General features: G+C 44.0%; 1 protein-coding gene across 5 annotated transcripts in view; it reads right to left on the bottom strand.

Annotated features, from left to right (window-relative positions):
- Window positions 1-19,484, bottom strand: part of SFMBT2 (Scm like with four mbt domains 2) — a 182,173-nt gene that overhangs the window by 94,244 nt on the left and 68,445 nt on the right. For 4 of the 5 annotated variants that reach the window (XM_027976510.2, XM_015099536.4, XM_027976509.2 and 1 more), the window contains exons 5-6: window positions 10,402-10,490; window positions 8,471-8,717 (exon numbers count right to left, since the gene is read on the bottom strand). In XM_027976510.2, the coding sequence (XP_027832311.1) occupies window positions 8,471-8,717; window positions 10,402-10,490 (336 nt within the window). Of the gene's footprint in view, window positions 1-8,470; window positions 8,718-10,401; window positions 10,491-19,484 lie in introns of those variants that run through there. The other variant, XM_042230442.1, reaches the window with a different exon arrangement.

Raw genomic sequence — 19,484 nt, forward strand, 5'->3', positions numbered from 1 at the left:
AGAGATTTCCTTAAGTTAAACAGCAACTTGGGATTCTGCGATCCGAAATAAAGAATCGACTTAATAGGGCTCTTCTTCAGGGACTACCTGCATGCATTCTGTATGGAATTTGATGGACTACGTCACGTTCATCACACCTTCATCCATCCTCAGCCCCAAATTCCACACATCACCGGGAAAGTCATACCCAATGACGAAGAACTTATTACCTGGTAAGTTTCTAAATGAGAAGACTCTTGTCTGGCGTTTTCAGTTATTACAGCCTATTTCTCACTAAATCTCTAAGCTCTCATATGCTAAAAATAGTCCACATAAGCCAGGAAATTATGAAAAGGTAGATTAAAATTTACCAACCAAGTTTAATATTTGCACTTGAAATATTGCTACCACATCACACGTTGCCCAGGTTTCCACCCACGGTGGGGAAAAGGGATTTACGAAGGGAGGTTACACTGTCTGAATACAAAATTAGAAGAACAAAATTGTTGAGAGGTGTTTTTACCAGTTGCTGAAACTGCAGGGGAATTTTATGATCTGATCTCAACAGATTTAAGACCTTATCAAAATAGGATTTGCAGAAGCACTCACTTGCAGGAGATATGTTTATACCTTCGCTATATCAACTCAGGCTACTTCAGACAGATAGCTAGGATATGAATATCAATTTAAGCACAGTTAAAAGGCAACATTAAGCCTTTGGGGCTGTATTTCTAATTTCTTGCATGTCTGCTTTTTAGCAGGCAGCCATATATTTTGATGCTCATAGCGTCTGAACTCACCTTGAGCTTGAACCGCCTGTGTTTTAGCAGTTTATTTGGTCTTTGCAGACTATCACAATTATAGTGAGCAAGCGGTGCTGCCGGAAGGGGCCAGGTTATCAATGCCCTGCCCACCATCACTCTTGTCAGCTATGTCAAGTCCCATAAAGGATACTTAATGACAAGACAGACTCTACTTGTATAAACTGTCTATAACCCTCTGTAGCCTTTTATTTATGCTCTTACACCTCTGTGGAATTCTTTCCCCCAATTTGGTATTTCGTTATCAGAGCAAAAATAGAATGAGATTCTTTTTGGTAGACACATTCAGGAAAACACCTTTGCAGAGAATGGTCCCTCCAACCTCCACAGGTGAGAAGGCGGGGGGCCAGAGGGAGAAACTACTTATCACAAGGTCCCACAAAGAAGGAAGAGGGACCAATTCACGGAGCCTTATGAAGTGTCCCAGGGTGGGTGACGGGGATTCCCTGGGATGCACTGGTGCTCCAGCTCAGGGCGCTGCATCAGAACCTTGGGAAAGAGGAAGGCAGTTCAGGTTTCTGGAAGCACAGCACAGAGGACCCCAAGCGAGCAGCTCAAGAGGGGGTCAGGTGCGCCAAACGTGCTCAGTGCTCAGTCCTGTCCGTCCCTTTGTAGCCCACCAGGCTCCTCTGTCCATGGGGATTCTCCAGGCAAGAATACGGGAGGGGGTCACCATGCCCTCCTCCAGGGGATCTTCCCAACCCAGGGATGGAACCCACAGCTCCCACACTGCAGACGAATTCTTTACCAGCTGAGGCACCAGGGGAGCCCCAAGAAGGGGGGCAGGAGGGAACAACAAACAAGATCCTGGACTTTCTAAGTAAAATAGGAACAAACCCACTTTTCTAGGGTTCTGGAAGCAGGGTGACGGGGAGCTCGACATCATAACAAAGGGAGAACCAAGTCATGCCAAAGGAGGGTGACTCCTAAAGACAAGGTTAAAGGAAGGTCTGCAGACACACAGGGAAAGAAAAGAGAAGAGAAAGCACCGCTGCCCGAACTCCCACAGTCTGTAACTGAAGACTCTTGAGTCAGGAGGAGCCCCCGAGACAGAGAGGAGGGTGAAAGAAGAGTGTTTAAAATTACCCAAGGCTGAGTAACTAGACTCCAATAAAAAAATTAAAAAAAAAAAAAAACTAAGATAAAAGGGCTGCTGAGTATCACCAAATAATATGCTGAAATTGAACGAGTGGGATGATGGTCTGACAAATTATTATATAAGTTAATGTAATTTTTACCTCTAAAGAGAAACGTAAGAGAAACCATATTTAACCAAAGAAAGGTAAAGAAAAACCATAATTAACCAAAAAATTTAAAAAATAATTACTCAGGACCAGAGCAATGAAAACCCAACATGGGCAGATCCAAACTGAGATCTGAGCACGGAGATGGGCAGCGATTTCTCTGGGGCTCCGAGAAACGCTCACAGCCCCTCCTGACAGCTGGCAGAGCAGACCTGGACCAGTCATGTCACCCCAGGGGGCTGCATCCACCTGATGCCATGTCTGTTCCAGCAAACCAGAGAGAAGTGTCATAAAGCGAGCACTTTGATCTGAATGCAGGTCCCCCTAAAATTCATGTTGAAATACTCAAGGTGATGGCCTTAGGAGCCGGGGCCACTGGGAGGTGATGAGATCATAAGAATGGACCTTCCAGGATGGAATCAGTGTCCTTTTATAAGAGAGACCCCAGAAAGATCCCTACCCCTTCCTCCAGGTGAGAACACAGTGAGAAGACACGGTCTATGAACCAGGAAGTAGGTCCTCATCAGACACTGACTCTGCTGGTGCCCAGATCTTGGACATCCAACCTTAGGAACTGGGAGAAATCAATGTCTCTCGTTTACAAGCCCCCCTCTTTCCCATCTGTTACAGCAGCTGGAATGAAGGAAGATACCTAGGAGATCTCGCCGGACTTTCATCTCTGTCCTACAGTCTCAAGATGCTTTGTCTTCATGCTGAGGATATTAAATTCTAAAACAGAAGTTAATCCCACGGCAGGGCACACACTCTGTCTTAAAAAGTGAAAAAATAGCTGCAGTTTTGTCAGTACCCTCGGCCACCTGCAGAAGCTAAACACCTCCTAGTTTCAACAAGCAAAGAACAATAGTCTGTGTGTGTGTTTCATTAGACCGAGAGGTGCTTGGTTACACCAGCAAGTTTATGGACAATAAATAGCACCATTAAAAGAACATAAAACATGTTCTTAAAGTGATCGTGTTGCTGGTAATTAAATAGAGTGTATCATGTCCATTTCTGTTGGTAAGAAGTTAAGAGGCAATTAAAACCTGTTCTGACTCATCTTGAACTAGAAACCTAAGTGAAAACGAGGTGTCCACCTCTGCAGACTGGCCATCCATCTCATGGAAAGTGCAGGAGGAAGAGGGGCGAGCGAAATACCCATCTCACAGGCTGAGGTGAGTGCAGGCCTGGAGGGGCAATCCTCTTTATTTATGCACCCCACAGCCCCCCTCCTTCCCTCTCCACCAGCCTTGGACCAGTGAGGAAAGGCTTGCCTATGCTCCTTCACAGACACTGGGAAGTACTGGGGACTGAATGCTTGTGTCCTCCCAAAATGTGTATGTTGAAGCCCTAACCCCTTGATGTCATGGAGCTTTGGGAAGTAATTAGGTTTAGATGGGGTCAGGAGGGTGGGGGCCCCATGATGGGATTAGCGCCCTGGCAAAAGGAGACACCAAAGAGCTCTCTTTCAAGTGCATGCTCGCTCGCTCTCAACATACAGATAGAGATATGCATATATACACATCTCCATGCACACGCGGAGGAGAGGCCAGGGGACTTCTCTGGTGACCAAGTGGTTACGGCTTCATGCTTCCAGTGCAGGGAATGTGGGTTGGATCCTTGGTGGAGAAATAAGACCCCACATGTCATGCAGCACAGCCGGAAGATTAAAGAAGAAGCGGCGGCCAGGTGAGGACCCAGCGAGAAGGCGGCCATCTACAAATCAGGAAGAGAATCCTCACCAGCACTCAACACTGCTGATGCTCTAACTTTGAACTCCCATCCTCCAGAACTGTGGATTTGTGTTTTTCAAGGCTCAACCCCTCAGTCAATGGTATTTTGTTAAGGCGGCCCAAGCTAAGATAAAAAATAATGATTGTTTTTGGAATAAGAAACAGTTCGTGTAGGAAGCATCTGAATTAGATTCAGAAAAGTCTAGCTCCAGGCACTATCTAAAATAAAAAGAAGGCAGGGTGGGGCGGGGGATGGTTGACATAAAGATTTTGAATGGAAAAGATATACACAAGAATATAGAGGTAAGGATTTAAGGATTTTTCTTAAACCTCAGAAGCTTCATCTCTTTAGTTTCTGCAAAAACATGTCAGATTCTATCTGCTTTCTAAACCTCCAAAAACATAAAAGCAGCTGGTGGCGGGGGAGGGAGGTGAGAGGGGGGTTCAGGATGGGGGGACACAGGTATACCTGTGGCCTATGCATGTTGATATATGGCATAAACAGTCACACTATTGCAAAGTAATTATATTCCAATTAAAATAAATTTAAAAATTAAAAGCAGGTGGGGCCTCTAAATGACTCCTGGACCTCAACAGCCTACTTACATTTCTTAGAAAATCAAATATAACCTTAATGCTCTAATCACAGATTGAATATTTAGAAAATACCAATCACCTGAGTAACAGCAGCAAACCATCATGGGGCGACTCCCCTTTTACAGATGTGAAAACTGAAGTTCGAAGTAGAGGAACTCACCCAGAGGCTCTGTGGCCAGTGACAAAGTGGAAGGAGAGGCCCACTTGGACCCTGACTCCAAGCCCAGGTTCCTTCCCCTCTGTCTGGTTTCTCAAACTCGAGTCACGTGGGGACCTTTTTAGAGGAAGAAATTCCCATCCTGAACACCACAGACCTCATATCCTGGAGCTGTCCCAGGTGTTAAAGAGATCGCATCTCTACTTGCTCAGAAGCTCCACTAACGCTTCAGGGCAAGGTGAGCAGCACAGTCTAGGGGTATCTCCACCAGGCTCTCCCCTCCGAACTGGCTTCCAAACTCCCACCAATGATTTGGCTCCTGGGAGGTGGACTTGGCTAGTTCCTTCCTTCTGTCTAGACACATCTGAATTTTTATTCAGTCACCTCACTTGGCACACAGTTACTGAGCACCTACTACGTGCTGGACAGGGTGTGAGGGGGCACAGCAGAGAATGGGTCATGCACTTTGAGTTCAGCATCCGAGTTCTGGATGAAGTGAGGGCATGAGAAAGCAGTGTTCCAAAAGTGGAGACACACACAGAAAAGTTGGGGACCACAGAGGAGGCCGCACGCCAGAAAATAAGCATATGAGGAAGGCGTCAGGGATGCAGGGCTGGAAAAAGAGCTCCAGGTCTGTCAAATCATGCTCTGCCTTCCATTCATTCTTCTGCTGAAGAAAGGGCACCTCTGGATTCCCCGTCCCGCCCTGATAACACCTGAATCACTACGGATGCAGGAAACCACTGCCCTCCGATGATTGCTGGCATTTCACCAGCTTCCGTTCCCTCGTCTGGTCTTTGCTAAAGCTGGGCTCCTGCCCCTCAGCACCTGCACCCCTGATGGGTGGAGTGGGGTGGCTGCACCCTCTCTAATCTCCCATCCACCATCCCGTGTCCTCTGATTCCATCCAGAAATGAATGGGATGCAGGCTTCTCACTGGCAGACAGCGTTAACAGCCAGCACCTTCTCCTCCAGTGTTTGAAGACCTACACGCCACGTACTATCTACCACCTATTTCTATACCTCTACCTGCACTGAACAGTTGAGAAAAACTGTGTCCTTTAAGAAACAGAAAGTATCAGGGAAAGAAAGGAGTCGTTGCCAGCACAGCAAAGAGGACAGGGTGACCTGGCACAACCTCACTCTCAAAGTCCAGGCAGCCCTCCAGGCCTGCAGTTCCTGAATATTCCACCCTTGGCAGAAGGACCCCCGAGGACGGTAGAAGCTGCAGATGGAGAAGCCTGAGAATATGGAACCTGCGGATGGGAAGATGGCGGATGCAGAACATCAAACCTGCGAGTGCAGAAGGTCAACTGTACTGCGCTGTTTAATATCCGGGACTTGAGCATCACTGGCTCGCATGTGCATCTCTGGCATCCGTGGGGATCCTGGGACCAATCCCCTGTGGATACCCAGGGATGACTCTCTACCCAAAGTGCCCCTTATCTGCACTCCTTGCCCACCCTTCCATCTCAACTTCTTACCACCCATTGTGATGAACATTCATTTACTTAAGTGTGTTTGGGAATAAGAAAAATGGTCTAGTGCTCTCTGTGCCAGTCTGAAAGCTCACTCCCACCTAGACTTCAGTCAAGGAAAGAGCACTGCCATCTTAGCTTAACAAGTCACACCCGGTCCCGAAACTAATTTATAGAAACCCAAAGGACTGGATTCTGTTCCCAGGTGGTGTTCTGCTGAATCAGGTAGAAGTCAGAGTTCATCTTGTAACTATTCATCTGAAGAACTCAAAATCATACTTGGGGTGACCTTTCATCTTTTAATTTCTTTCCATCCACAGCCTTTCCTGTTGACAGTTTACATGTTGAAAACACAAGTACTTGATGAGGAATGCCTTTCCCAAAGGCTTTAACTCTTCAGTGCAATGAACAATTCATGGTCAGAAAATTACTATGAGTAAATACAGTCTATTCTTGTCTTATAAAGACATCAAATTATCTTAAAGAGAGAGAGGGGTCTCTTCCTTTATTCAAGCATTTCCCTAGCTTCTAGAGGCACAGTTTCCATTCTGGCCATTGAGTATGAGCATAGGAGAGGGACATTACACAGAGTCTAAGAGCTATTAGTCATCCTTTGCTTTGCTATAAATTTACACTGGCAATTATATATTGCTCTAAAAATTTTACAGCAATTAGATACTAAGATTGATACACCCAACTTTCTGCACGAAGAAAATTTCTCCTGTTAGGTTATGAATTCCAAGGCAAACCTTGGGAACTAAGGCCTCTCCTCACAAAACCGACAGGCCTTTCATTTGTAATCATATCCCCAAACTACTCAGGGTATAAGTGGATTGCTTGCCTGCTTCTCGTAACATCGACAACAATACTAATGAAATACGTTACAGGTTTATACGCCTGTCAAATCCAACACAAATGCAAACACGTGACATGGAGAACCAGGACACTTTTCAATTAAAGCCCTTGACTGACAGAAAAGGGAAATATGATTCCTCTGCTTCACATCCTCAAGACGAACTCTGGCAACTAAGATGGGAGGGGAAAGGCTCTGGCAATTTTACAGAAGGAAAGAGCCAACTCTTAGCTTCCAGTAAACCTGTGAAATTGACCAGAATGAAAATCAGCAAATTTGGGAAGATGTATTCCTTCCTTTGGAGAAGGCAATGGCACCCCACTCCAGTACTCTTGCCTGGAAAATCCCATGGACGGTGGAGCCTGGTAGGCTACAGTCCATGGGGTTGCACAGAGTCCGACACGACTGAGCGACTTCACTTTCACTTTTCCCTTTCATGCATTGGAGAAGGAAATGGCAACCCACTCCAGTGTTCTTGCCTGGAGAATCCCAGGGACAGCGGAGCCTGGTGGGCTGCCATCTATGGGGTCGCACAGAGTCGGACACGACTGAAGCGACTTAGCAGCAGCAGCAGCATTCCTTCCTTGGCATCTTTAATTCCATGAGAATTCAACATTTTTGTTCTACAGCTGTCTATCAAAAGGTTGATAAGCCCAGTAAGAGGCAGCAGGGGAAATTGTGTGGAAGAAGGGGACCTGGGAACCTGAATTTCAGCACATTCCTCTGAAAAACCGTGCAATCTTAGACATGGAGCTTAAACTCAGTCTCAAATTTTCTCTGCTGTAAGAGGAAATATTCACACGAAACACGTAGCACTTTTTTGGAATCAAAATAAACAACCTAACAGATGTAAAATCACCTGGCAGGTAGAAAACATTCAAGAATGGTTATTTTTGTAAACTCTTGAGTTTTTGCCCAGTTGGGTATGTGAGGAAGCATGATGTAGTCTTCTACCCAATTAAATCTCTAGAAAGGCATTTGTCAAGGTACTTAAAGCTATTTAAAAATCTATGGTGCACCAGGGGAAAAAAGCATGGTGGTTTTCTTTTTTGCTATTTCCAGGTCAGGACAGATAATGCAACAATAAGCATTTTATTTGAATCTGCATTGTACTTGAACGTACATATGGATGAATGGGTGGGTAGATGAATCTACAGGTAGAAGGCTGGAAGGGGGGATGAATGGACGGATGGATGAGCGGGTGAGTGGGTGGATGGGTGGATGAATGAATGGATGGATGGATGGATGGCCGTGGGTAGAAGGGCAAATATTTCAGAACCTACTTGCAAGACTATCAGATTCCTAAAGAAACTCAGGGAATATCGCCCCGTCCCCACGCACTGCATCTTTTATTTCCAAACCAGTGACTCCAAAGGAACTGGACCAGCTTTCCCACAGCTTCCCGTTCTGCCTTCTCGTTTCAGAACACTATTCATTGAGGTCTTGGGTTCCATTCACCACAGAGAGTGTGTGAGGTTAAAACACTTCCTGTGCACAAGTACAAACGGGAAAGACACCGCGGAGCTAACACATCTTCCAGAGAGACATCCAGGCAAATAATCGCATCTCTTCCGACAGCACCTGAGAGCGGCGGAAGCTCCCGCCCCTTACCTGAAGGTGGGTCCATCCTGTATTCATTCTCTTGACACCAACCCACTGGTCGAAGTCTGTAATCCAAGTAAAACAACCACTGGTCATAGGATTCAGTGTCCTCCAATCCCACATAGCGAAGGCGTAATCTTCCTCCAGCATTCTCAAGCACACTAACTATCCAGAACTGAAAAGGGTCCTGAGAGTCCTGCAGCTCTATTAAGGAATCAACTGTAATGAGGTCTATAGGGCCTTTCCCTCGCAGAGGCTGTTTAAACAGAAGCAAAACTCCTTATTTTAAACTTTATTTTCAGGTGCTCATGGAAACAGATGACAGCAGAAGATAATTTTTTTTTTTTCCACACCATCATCCAAGCTATTGGCAAACAGTCCGGTGTTTCCCCTCCACCCCCACCCTCCTCTCCCACCCCCCGCCCCTCCCGCCCCACATCCATCTTTCCCAACTCCGTATGCAACAACAAAACCACAAGCAAATAGAAAAGAACAGTTTGTGCTAAGTTCTCACCAAACAAATCACCCTTCCCAGATTCAACTACACTTGGGAGGAACGAGGGTGCTTTGAAGACGTGTTCCACCAAATTTGCCTCAAACTGGAAAACAAGTGGGAACAAACTGTCTGCTTTTCCAAGAGATGGATCCATCTGATACGGGGCCATCAATTTCAACCTTGACTCAGCAGACGTCTGTCTCTCGATGGCCCTGCTCTCATAAATCAGCACCCTCTCATACCTGTCCGATGATACGCATAAAGCATATCACATGCATGCGCCGTACACGTGTGGCGGACACTCTTGATGAATGCCTAATACACACTAATAATCAGCTAAATTAGACTACTGGGTAATTTGGACACTTCACCCCACAGTTGGTTTGGACAATGTATATAATGTCTGCCCCTTCTAAGCAACCTTCTTAGCACATGTTTGCATACGAAAAGGGTGTTTGTTCAGCCAGCCCTGTAGGCAAATATGCTTAAAAAATTAACAAAGACAATCTGTCCTTTTGAAAGGGTGAGCAACCATTACTTTGAGTTGTCAACCAAACAATTCAATTAGTAGCCACCAAGATACAAAACTACATTAGGCAAAATCATCACAAAACAAAACCAGACAACCCAGTATGAGTCTGTGGTGTTCCCAAATTTCAGTATCATTTATGAAAGGCAGGAAATTTATGGTTAATGTTAAGAGAATAATGAGACTGTCAAACTCTGTATCATATTCTCGGTCATTCATCGTGTTTTCCCCTTTCTCAGGGGCATTCTTCAAAAACAGATTTGGTAACTCAATAATTATTTATGACAGTGCAGTCCTCTTATATACTGTTCCAGGATATAAATATTAAAATGTATCAGAATAAAATTATTTTCAAATAACCCGTTTTTTCTTCAGTACCTTAAAACAACCTTAACCACATTTAAATATGGTTAGTCATTTCTCCTCTTGTTTTACAAGGGGGACTAATTCAAATATGATTTAACATGTGTTTAAAAACTGGGGCTATGCATAAATAAAACAGCAAATCATTTATCAACACACTTTGAGGCTACACCCCAGCACATGAATGCTTAGTTGTCACTTCAACAAAATAGTTTTTCTACAGGATTTTATATGCATTCACGAACATAAAATAGACTCTTAAATGTTCAAGATAGTAGGTAACTGTCCTACCATGTTATTATTTTTAAATATGTTCCCATAAAAGCAAATTTTCCACTTTTGGATTGGACCACAGGTGAAGACACTTCGGTCCCATTAGAATCAGTCATCTAAGTGATTCGGGAAAAGACATGACATTATGCTATTTGTACACCAATGTCCGTGTGGACTCGTGCACCCATAGAAGGATATATGCAAAGGTGCTCTTAGCTGTGAGCTCGTGTTAACTGTGCAGCTTCAGATGACAGAGAATAGCTGGATAACAATACATACACCTTCCAAAAGGCTGGCGGGGGCCGTCCGGGAACCAGTCAAATCCCGAATGAGAAATTCTGTCCAGTCTGTATACTTCTCTTTGATAGCTGGTGAGACAAAGGAGAAAACACACACACACACTTTAACAAAGCAATGGAGCATCCCAGCACCTTTCCGTACATATGAGTTCTTTCATGATGTTTCTTCATTTCAGATACTGTGCTTAGAGGAAGAACTAAAATGCCAACGACGGACCTGCCGGCGATGGGTAACGTCTCATCGAACACGTGCCTAGGTTTCGCTGGGCATCAGAAAGGTGAAAGAACATGAGACCCTGAAGTCTGATCATCTGTTTAGAAACTTCTGTAAACAACCAAGGAGATGTTTCACAGCACAGAATTTAGGAGGCTCCAAGAAGAAAGAGGGAACAGAAGAATCGGAGAAAGTTTTCCAGGTAGAAAACAAAGCCAGGCTCTAAATTATAATAAAGACTTATTACTGAGGCAGAGGAGAGAAAGGAAGGATTTTCAGGCTGAGAGGAACAGCATCTCCTAATGAGAGCAATGAAGGGAGGGAGGAGATGGAGAAAGAATGTCCCTCAGCGGCACACGGTCTGGCTGGAGCACAGAACGTAATGCTAAGTGGCAGGAACAAAACTGCAGACAGGCCAAAAAGGCAGCACCCATGTTTAATAAACAGGAAATCTCTATGTGGAATCTAAATTTTAAAAATGATATAAGTGAACTTATTTACAAAACGGGAACACGCTCACCAATTTCCAAAACTCAGTTACCGAAGGGGAAACGTGGCAGGGGGTATAAATTAAGACTTTGAGATGAAACATATACACACTACTATTAATACATATAAACCAACAAGGATCTACTATATAGCACAGGGAACTCTACTCAATATTCTGTAATAACCTATATGAGAAAAGAATCTGAAAACGAATGGATATATTATACATATAACTGAGTAACTCTGCTGTACCTCTGAAACTAACACGCCATTGTAAATCAACTATTTTGTTGTTCAGTGGCTAAGTCATGTCCAACTCTTTATGACCTCGTGGACTGAAGCATGCCAGGCTTCTTCCCTGCCCTTCACAATCTCCCAGAGTGTCTCAAACTCATGTCCATCGAGTCGGTGATGCCATCCAACCATCTCATCCTCTGCTGCCCCTTTCTCCTTCTGCCTTCAATCTTCCCCAACATCAGGGTCTTTTCCATTGAGTCAGTTCTTCACATCAGGTAACCAACATATTGGAGCTTCAGCTTCAGCATCAACTACATGCCAATAAAAAAGTTTTTAAATCAGGAAACTTCTGCATAACATCAATCTGGAAGCAGCATAAAGCTTGAAGGGAAACAAAGAAAGCCAGTGGCAGAGAAGTCAAGGTAGAGGCTGCTATTCTCTTAGTGCAAATGTGATAGGGCCCCAAACAGCACAAAAGAACACTGCATTTAAGACAGCTTTCCAGAAAGACGAGCTTCCAGGGTGGCTCAGACGGTCAAGAATCTGCCTGCAGTGCAGGAGACCCAGGTTTGATCCCTGGGTCAGGAAGATGCCCCGGAGGACAGCACAGCAACCCACTCCAGTATTCTTGCCTGGAGAATCCCATGGACAGAGGAGCCTGGCGGGCTACAGTCCATGGGGTTGCAAAGAGTCGGACATGGCTGAGCAGCTTCCACTCCACACTAGGTTCTTTCAAAGCAAGATGCAACTATTTAGCTGAAACCTGAAGGAACAGAGTTATTACCAAAGGAAACTAGGCCGTAAGAGTGGTGGGAAAGTTCATGGTGTGGGGAAGACCTGGGCTCCGAGCTGGGCTCTGCCATCTGGGCTGCATGACTTCAACCCATCCAACTTCTCTTGTATTCTTCCCTCTGATGCTACCTGTTGCTTGTCTGATGCCATAAGGATTAAAGAAGATACTGGTAAAATATAACTGTATCTGGCACACTGATGCAATTAACAGCCTCTCTAGTTCTGTTACAAGTGTATATTAAATTATTACACATTCTCACCCAATGTTTATTACTGAGTCCCACAAACTCCAGACTGAAACTTTCAACGTGCTTTGGCATGGTCCCACCTGCTAATGCCATATCACATGGGACATGAGGATTCAGCAAATGAATTCTGGGGACTTCCCTGATGGTCCAGTGGTTAAGCCTTCTCTTCCAATGCAGGGGTATGTGGGTTTGATACCTGGTCAGGGAACTAAGATCCCATGTGCCATGGGATGTGGGCAAAAAGAAAAAAACTGCAAAAAAGAATAATACGTGTTTCTTAAAAAATGGATTTTGGGGGCAACACAAACATTCAGCACATAGGAAGGGCTGATTTAGAAACGGCATTTCCTTTTCAAGGCGATCTTCCCAACCCTGGGATTGAATCCATGTCTACCACATTAGCAGCCACGTTCATTACCACTAGCGCCACCTGAGAAGCTCCTTGAGCACAAAGTGTAGTTTATTAAAGAAATGAGGCGATGGAGAATCCTGAATTATAAATGGAAGCACCTACACATGCTATTAAGAATAAAAGACCATAGAGGTCTCTCCCTTGGAGATTTTTAAAGGAAAGAAATCTGTATTAATATTTCACAGAGGGTCCAAATTAAATTGTTCCTACAATCCAAAGAACAGATCATAAAATGATTCAAGAGGGTTAATAAGCTCCTTCTATGTGCCGTGGACCACAGCACATACTACTAGGGTTCAAACGTATAGATAACAGTATTTCTGTCTAAAAACAGCTTAAAAGACGATACTAAAGAGTGTCATAAAAATCACATATACATATTCCTTAGAACTTAAAATATACAGAATGGGGGGAAAGTTTCTATTCAAACTTTCAGAACTCTTTCCACTGCATAAATATACTTGAATAATTACAAATAAAACACCCAAGAGGGTAACTGTGGGTGGTAGGGGAGTGCAGGTTCCACTAGACAAACTGCCAAACTGAGCTGTCTTCCAAAGTGGCTGCACACTGCACACAGCAGCAGCTCTGAGAGATGGAGATGCTCCCCCACGTCACGCCCAACCTCCCCCATCCCTGGCGGCACCCCACCCTGCTCCCCTTTTCTCTCTGTGCTGGTTTTCTCTTCCCCTGTCTCTTCCAAAGGGCTGAGTTATGGCTCTGCACCTCCTCTTCCTTCTTCATAGAAACACTTTCCCCGTCTGTCCCCACACGACCCCTCTTCATCTGGCATCCTCCCCCATCTTCCTTAACTTCCATGATACACAGCTATCCTCTCCTGGGATCCCACATCCTCTCCCCTCCTAGACCTAGCATAATTTATAATTACATATCCATACTCATGTGTGCAATGACAGCCCCCATCTGATGACTCCATGAGCCTGGGAACCATAACATCTCTGCATTATCACTGTATCCCCTGTAGCAACCGCATAGCAGGTGTTTAATACAATGTTGTTACCGGAGGGAAGGACTGACTGGTTAATGGTTTTAGAAACTGAGTCTTCCTTTTTTGCTTTGAGCCACGCTGCACAGCATATCAGATCTTAGTTCCCTGACCAGGGATCAAACACCACGCCCCCCGCCATGTTGGAAGCACAGAGTCTTAATCACTGGACTACCAGGTAAGTCCAAATTGTTTTGTTTTTAACTAATCCTGGGATGCAAAAGAATTTGCTGACTTCAGATAAGGAACCCCTGTTACCACGGATGTTACACAGACCTTTCAATAAAACATATGATTCAGCCCCACAGCACACAGTATTGTTGTTGCCGTTCAATCGTGAAGTCATGTCCGACATTCACAAAAGGACTGACACTGCATTTTGCTTCTTCTTGTGTTTGCCTGGCTTGTAATTGCTTACACATGATGTAAGTTATCAAGTAAGATTTTAGTTTCAGCACACATCACCCAGAAAGCAGCAAAGTGTTAGTCGCTCAGTCGTGTCCAACTCTTTTTGACCCCACAGATGGTAGGCCACCAAGCTCCTCTGCCCATGGAATTCTCTAGGCAAGAACACTAGAGTGAGTTGTCATTCACTTCTCCAGGGGGGGTCTTCCCAACCTAGGGCTCCTGCATAGCAGGCAGATTCTTTACCATCTGAGCCACCAGAAAGCCAGAGATCATTCATTTAATTGAGTGGGCATTAAACACCTTATGAGAGAGTACAGAAATTTAATATTTCTCAAGTTCTCCTTTTGGGTGAATACATGCTATTATGCCATTAGGCAACACTGATACTGTTCATTTTAGACAAGGGCATCACCCAGAGATTAAAGAAACTCAAGATATTGTATATTCATAGCTTAATCCCCAAGGGACCAGCTGCTTTCTCTGAAGTGCCCTAGGACCTCTGAGCCCTAGAAACAGCCATAATTTACACAACAAAAGCCATAAAGATAAGACCTATTTATAACATTCTCAAGGTATAACTCATATTACTCTGCATCATATCTTTAAGAGCCTAGAAGATAAACAGCCTCTGAAACTATTAGAAGAAATTTAAAACCTCATCATTGTTCACTAGTTAGAGATTTTTATCCAACAAAATATGGAATTTCACTCAGTATTGTACATTTTCTTCTTCTCTAGCTGTCATATCCCATTTATAGACATTTCTGCTCTTGCTTTAAACATTTTCTTGCTTTTAACGAATACCCTTCCAAAGAGACAGCGATTTTATTTCTCTCCAATAGGACAGATTTCCTGCAGCTCTTTTACTGGCTATCACTGCAGAGAAAGTGTCAAGACTGAACTGATATATCCACAAGGGTCCAGGCCTCTAAGTTCAATGGAATAAGACACTTTGTTTATTAAAGATTTTACTCTCATATTCTCTCTCTCTCTCCCTCACACCACTTGTTTCTTTCTATAGTTACTTTCTTAGCTAAACAGTTTCTAAATTTTTCTCAGGGCTTCCCATGAAAGTACATTTTAAAAAGAAATAAGCTTGTAAAAAATTTAAACTCACCTGCCCTTCATATATATCTGAGCACATGAGTCAGTCTAACTTTCAACAGCTTTCACATTACTGTGCGTAATGGTTAATTTTATGTGTCCACCTGGCTGGGCCATGGTGCCGTTATTTGGTCCAACACTATCCTGTCTCAAGAGGATATCTCTGGAGAAGATTTACATTTAAATTGGTGGATTTTTTAGTAAAATGGATTCCCTGATGGCTCAAATGGTGAAGAATCCACCTGCAATGCAGGATACCTGAGTTCAATCCCTGGGTCAGGAAGATCTCCTGGAGAAGGGAATGGCAACCTGCTCCAGTATTCTTGCCTGGAAAATCCCATGGACAGAGGAGCCCGGTGGGCTACAGTCCACGGGGTTGCAAAGGAGTTGGACACGACTGAGCGACTGACACTTTCACTTTTGATGCTTTCTGAGTAAAGCAGATTGCCCTCCTCAATGTGGTAGGCCTCATCTGATCACTTGAAGGCTCCCCTGGGCAAGCAGAATTATGAAGAAATCAGTGGAGAACTAAACACACACATGAATATTCTTGTTCACGGACAGGAAGACTCAATTTTATCAAGATGTCAGTTTGCCCAATCTGACAGATTCAATGCAATCCACATCAACACCTCAGGAAATTATTTTATGGATACTGAAAAAGGGACTCTAAAGTTTACACAAAGAGAGGCAAAATCCCAAACAGCCAATACAGTACTGAAGGAGAGCAAACTGGGAGGGTCTTATGAATGCTAAGTGAGATCACCCACAGGAAGTTCTTGGCAGAGGCTAAGTGTTACTAAATAACAGAAATGGGGGTAGAAAGGGGGGCAGGGGAGTTGAAATGGGAGGAGGGGAAGGGACAGGGTCCTAGGGACCAAGAGGAATGGTAGTAACATGACCACACCCCATCTGATGCACTGTGATGAGGAAATAATCCGATTTTCAAGATGAATCAGATTTTCATTTGGAAGCTACCTTTTTAGATTTCAAAACTGAAACTAAACCATCACCAAAGATCACACAATTGCTTACTGCAGACACAGAAAACTGAATCAAGTTTTAAATCAGTTATAATTATTTGAGTCTTCCTGTGTGCTTGATGGGGCTTCCCAGGTGACTTGAGTGGTAAAGAACCTACCAGCCAATGCATGAGATTTAAGAGATACAGGTCTGATCGCTGGGATGGGAAGATTCCCAGGAGGAGTGCATGGAACCCACTCCAGTCTTCTTGCCTGGAGAACCCCAGGACAGAGGAGCCTGTCCTCATGGAGGGCTGTGGTCAATTTAGTCACAAAGAGTTGGACACGACTGAACTGAAGCGACTCAGCATGCACGCACAGTGCTTGATGACTACAAGAATCAACTAAGGAGAGCGTGAGACTCCGGGGGACAGATAGAGGAGGGTGGTATTTGCAACAAGTTTCTCCACATGCTGCACCCCACCCCCCATACACAGCTGTCATCTACTCTCTGGATTGTACACACTGATATTCCCAATACAGAACATGCTCCCTTTGGCCGGGCAGCTGAATCCACCCTAAATGAGGTTAGCAGGGAGGTCTGTGGTTGGTCACACACCCTACATCCAGAGGCCTCACTCACAATAATCCACAATTTGTCTTCAACCACAAGGAAGTACATGAGTTTTGCTTCATAAAATAATTATGGGCCTTCCCTGGCGGTCCAGTGGCTAAGACTCTGTGCTCGCAATGCAGGGGGCCCAGGTTCGATCCCTGGTCAGAAAACTAGATTCCGCATGTCGAAACTGAGAGCTCACGTGCCGGGACTAACGATCCCACGTGCTGCAACTCACACCGGGACACAGCCAAATAAGTACTTTTAAAAAGAAAAGAATAGAATTAGGGCTCCAGGCAACCTGGAGAGACCCAGCCTCTCAGTGACACGCACCAGCCATTCTCTTCAGGAGCTTTGATAGGAGCCAGACGATTAACATGCTCTGTGCTTTGAGCCTCTCCTCAGAGCCTTGCTCCAAAGCCAGACCACTCCGTCTGCATTCAGCTTTTTGGAGCAGCCCTGAAGGCCCCGCCAGAGATGCAAACCCACCCGCCACGTATGACCCTGGTCCAGCTAGTGCTGGCTTTTCCATTTCTTGGGTTGCCATGTTTGTGTGGACTGCTGGGACTGCCACTCAACCAAAAGCCTGGCAGCCAGGTCAGGTCTCTCCTCCCAGACCCAGTCACCACTCAAGTCTCAGACTGACTGACTGTTATATCTCCAAAGCAAAGATTCTTAATATACAGTGTGCGACTGCTCTCATGGCGTTCATGAAACTGAGTACAGCGAGACTGTAAGTGAATTTCACCAAACTGAAAGCTCCTAAAACTGAAGACAAAATTATGCATGCGTGTTGAAGGCCTCTTCCAAGAACTTTCGTTGAGTTCATCAGATTCTCAAAGGGCTCGATGACCCCAGCAAGACTAAGAACAATTACAGACTTCAAAATCAAACTTTATGGTTACCAAAGAGGAAACGGGGGAGGATAAATTAGGAGTTTGGGATTAACACACACACGGTACTTACCATATATAAAAATGATAAGCAACGAACTGAATAGCACAGGGAACTCTACTCAACATTCTGTAATGACTTCTGTGGGGAAAGAATCTAAAAATAACTGAATCAGCTGCTGCACACCGGAAACTAACACAACACTGTCAATCAACTCTACTCCAATATAAAGTAAACAGTAAGTTGAAAAAAAGAACAGAGACAATACTATGTTAAAACGTGGCTACGATGCACATCACTAGACTGAGTTCCTTGAGGCTCTTTCTTATCATCTTTGTTGATCCTGCTGCCCAACACAAAGAACCCCACACAGCTGTCCAAAGTGAAGCAGCTTATACCACCTTTCTCCAGCTCAACAGGTTTAAGATACTATTGTTCTGATCACAGACACCTAGTGAGTGTTCCTTATGTACCAAGTACCTTCTCATATAGCAACTCAGTGCTTCCAAAACGCCAATGAACTAGTTATTTTCATCCACATTCCACAAAAAAAAAAAAAAAAAGATTCAAATAGACTAAGCAGACCTGTATCACAGTTGGTGGCAACAATATTCAAAGAGTGCATTTATAACAGATTTCCATTAACTCACATAATATACATAAAAGTTCTATGTTTAGAACAGTAACTTCTCCAAACACATATATAATTAAGGAAATAAAACAAATGTGAAACACACATTATTTCAGAAATTAAGAACGTGAAACACAGCTACTCAAAAAACCTTTAGATCCTGATCAGACTTCTCAAAACTACTTTTTGTATTCTTTAAAAGATTGGTATCACTAGGTAAACAAATTTTAAATAAATAATTGGAAAACTGCCAGCAATGACACCTCATGAAATATTATTTCCCTCAGAATGAAATTTTTTAAGAGTAATACTTTGTGAAAAGTCTTAACTGAGTACTGCATTCTTAAGAGTCAATGACATGCTAATTATAATCATTAAAAAAGGTATCATCTTTAAATGCATCTCACTGAAAGTGTGTTTCCACCTAGGATGAGCAAAACCCAAGAAAAGAGATGCGATGAATGCAATGTAAGTATTCAATGTGAGATGTGACACATTTACGATATGCAATGAAATTCCCCTTATTAAAGTCAAGTTCAAGAAGATTCAGAACATGTTCTTCAAGAGAAGAGTGTGATTCATACATAATGAGTCAGGTCCAACTGTGAGTGCCAAGGGCTTGCAGGCATTCTACAAGTAATGGACAAACTCAGTGACCTGAGTCATGCCTGAATATAAAACATGGCCCCGGGGCTGCTTAAACTCTCTAAACCTGCCATGTGTGAGAAGACGAATAAAATACAAACTCTCTTCTACCAAAGCGTCCTATAAAAACACTGAGATTCTGTCTCTCAAGTACTAGAAAACTGAAGTGTTAGTCTCTCAGTCGCGTCCGACTCTCTGCAACCCCATGGACTGCAACCCACCAGGCTCCTCCGTCCATGGGATTTTTTTCCAGGCAAGAGTACGGGAGTGGGTTGCCATTTCCTTCTCCAAGAAAAAGGAACTTGCTGGCAAAATGGAGACCCTGGAAAACACATTCCTGAAAATATATTTATTATCTAGCTATTGTAGTTTAAGTCCTTTCCATCCCTACATTCTACGAGAACA

This window comes from Ovis aries, chromosome 13 (assembly GCF_016772045.2).
Source record: "Ovis aries strain OAR_USU_Benz2616 breed Rambouillet chromosome 13, ARS-UI_Ramb_v3.0, whole genome shotgun sequence".
Taxonomy (NCBI): Eukaryota; Metazoa; Chordata; class Mammalia; order Artiodactyla; family Bovidae; genus Ovis; species Ovis aries.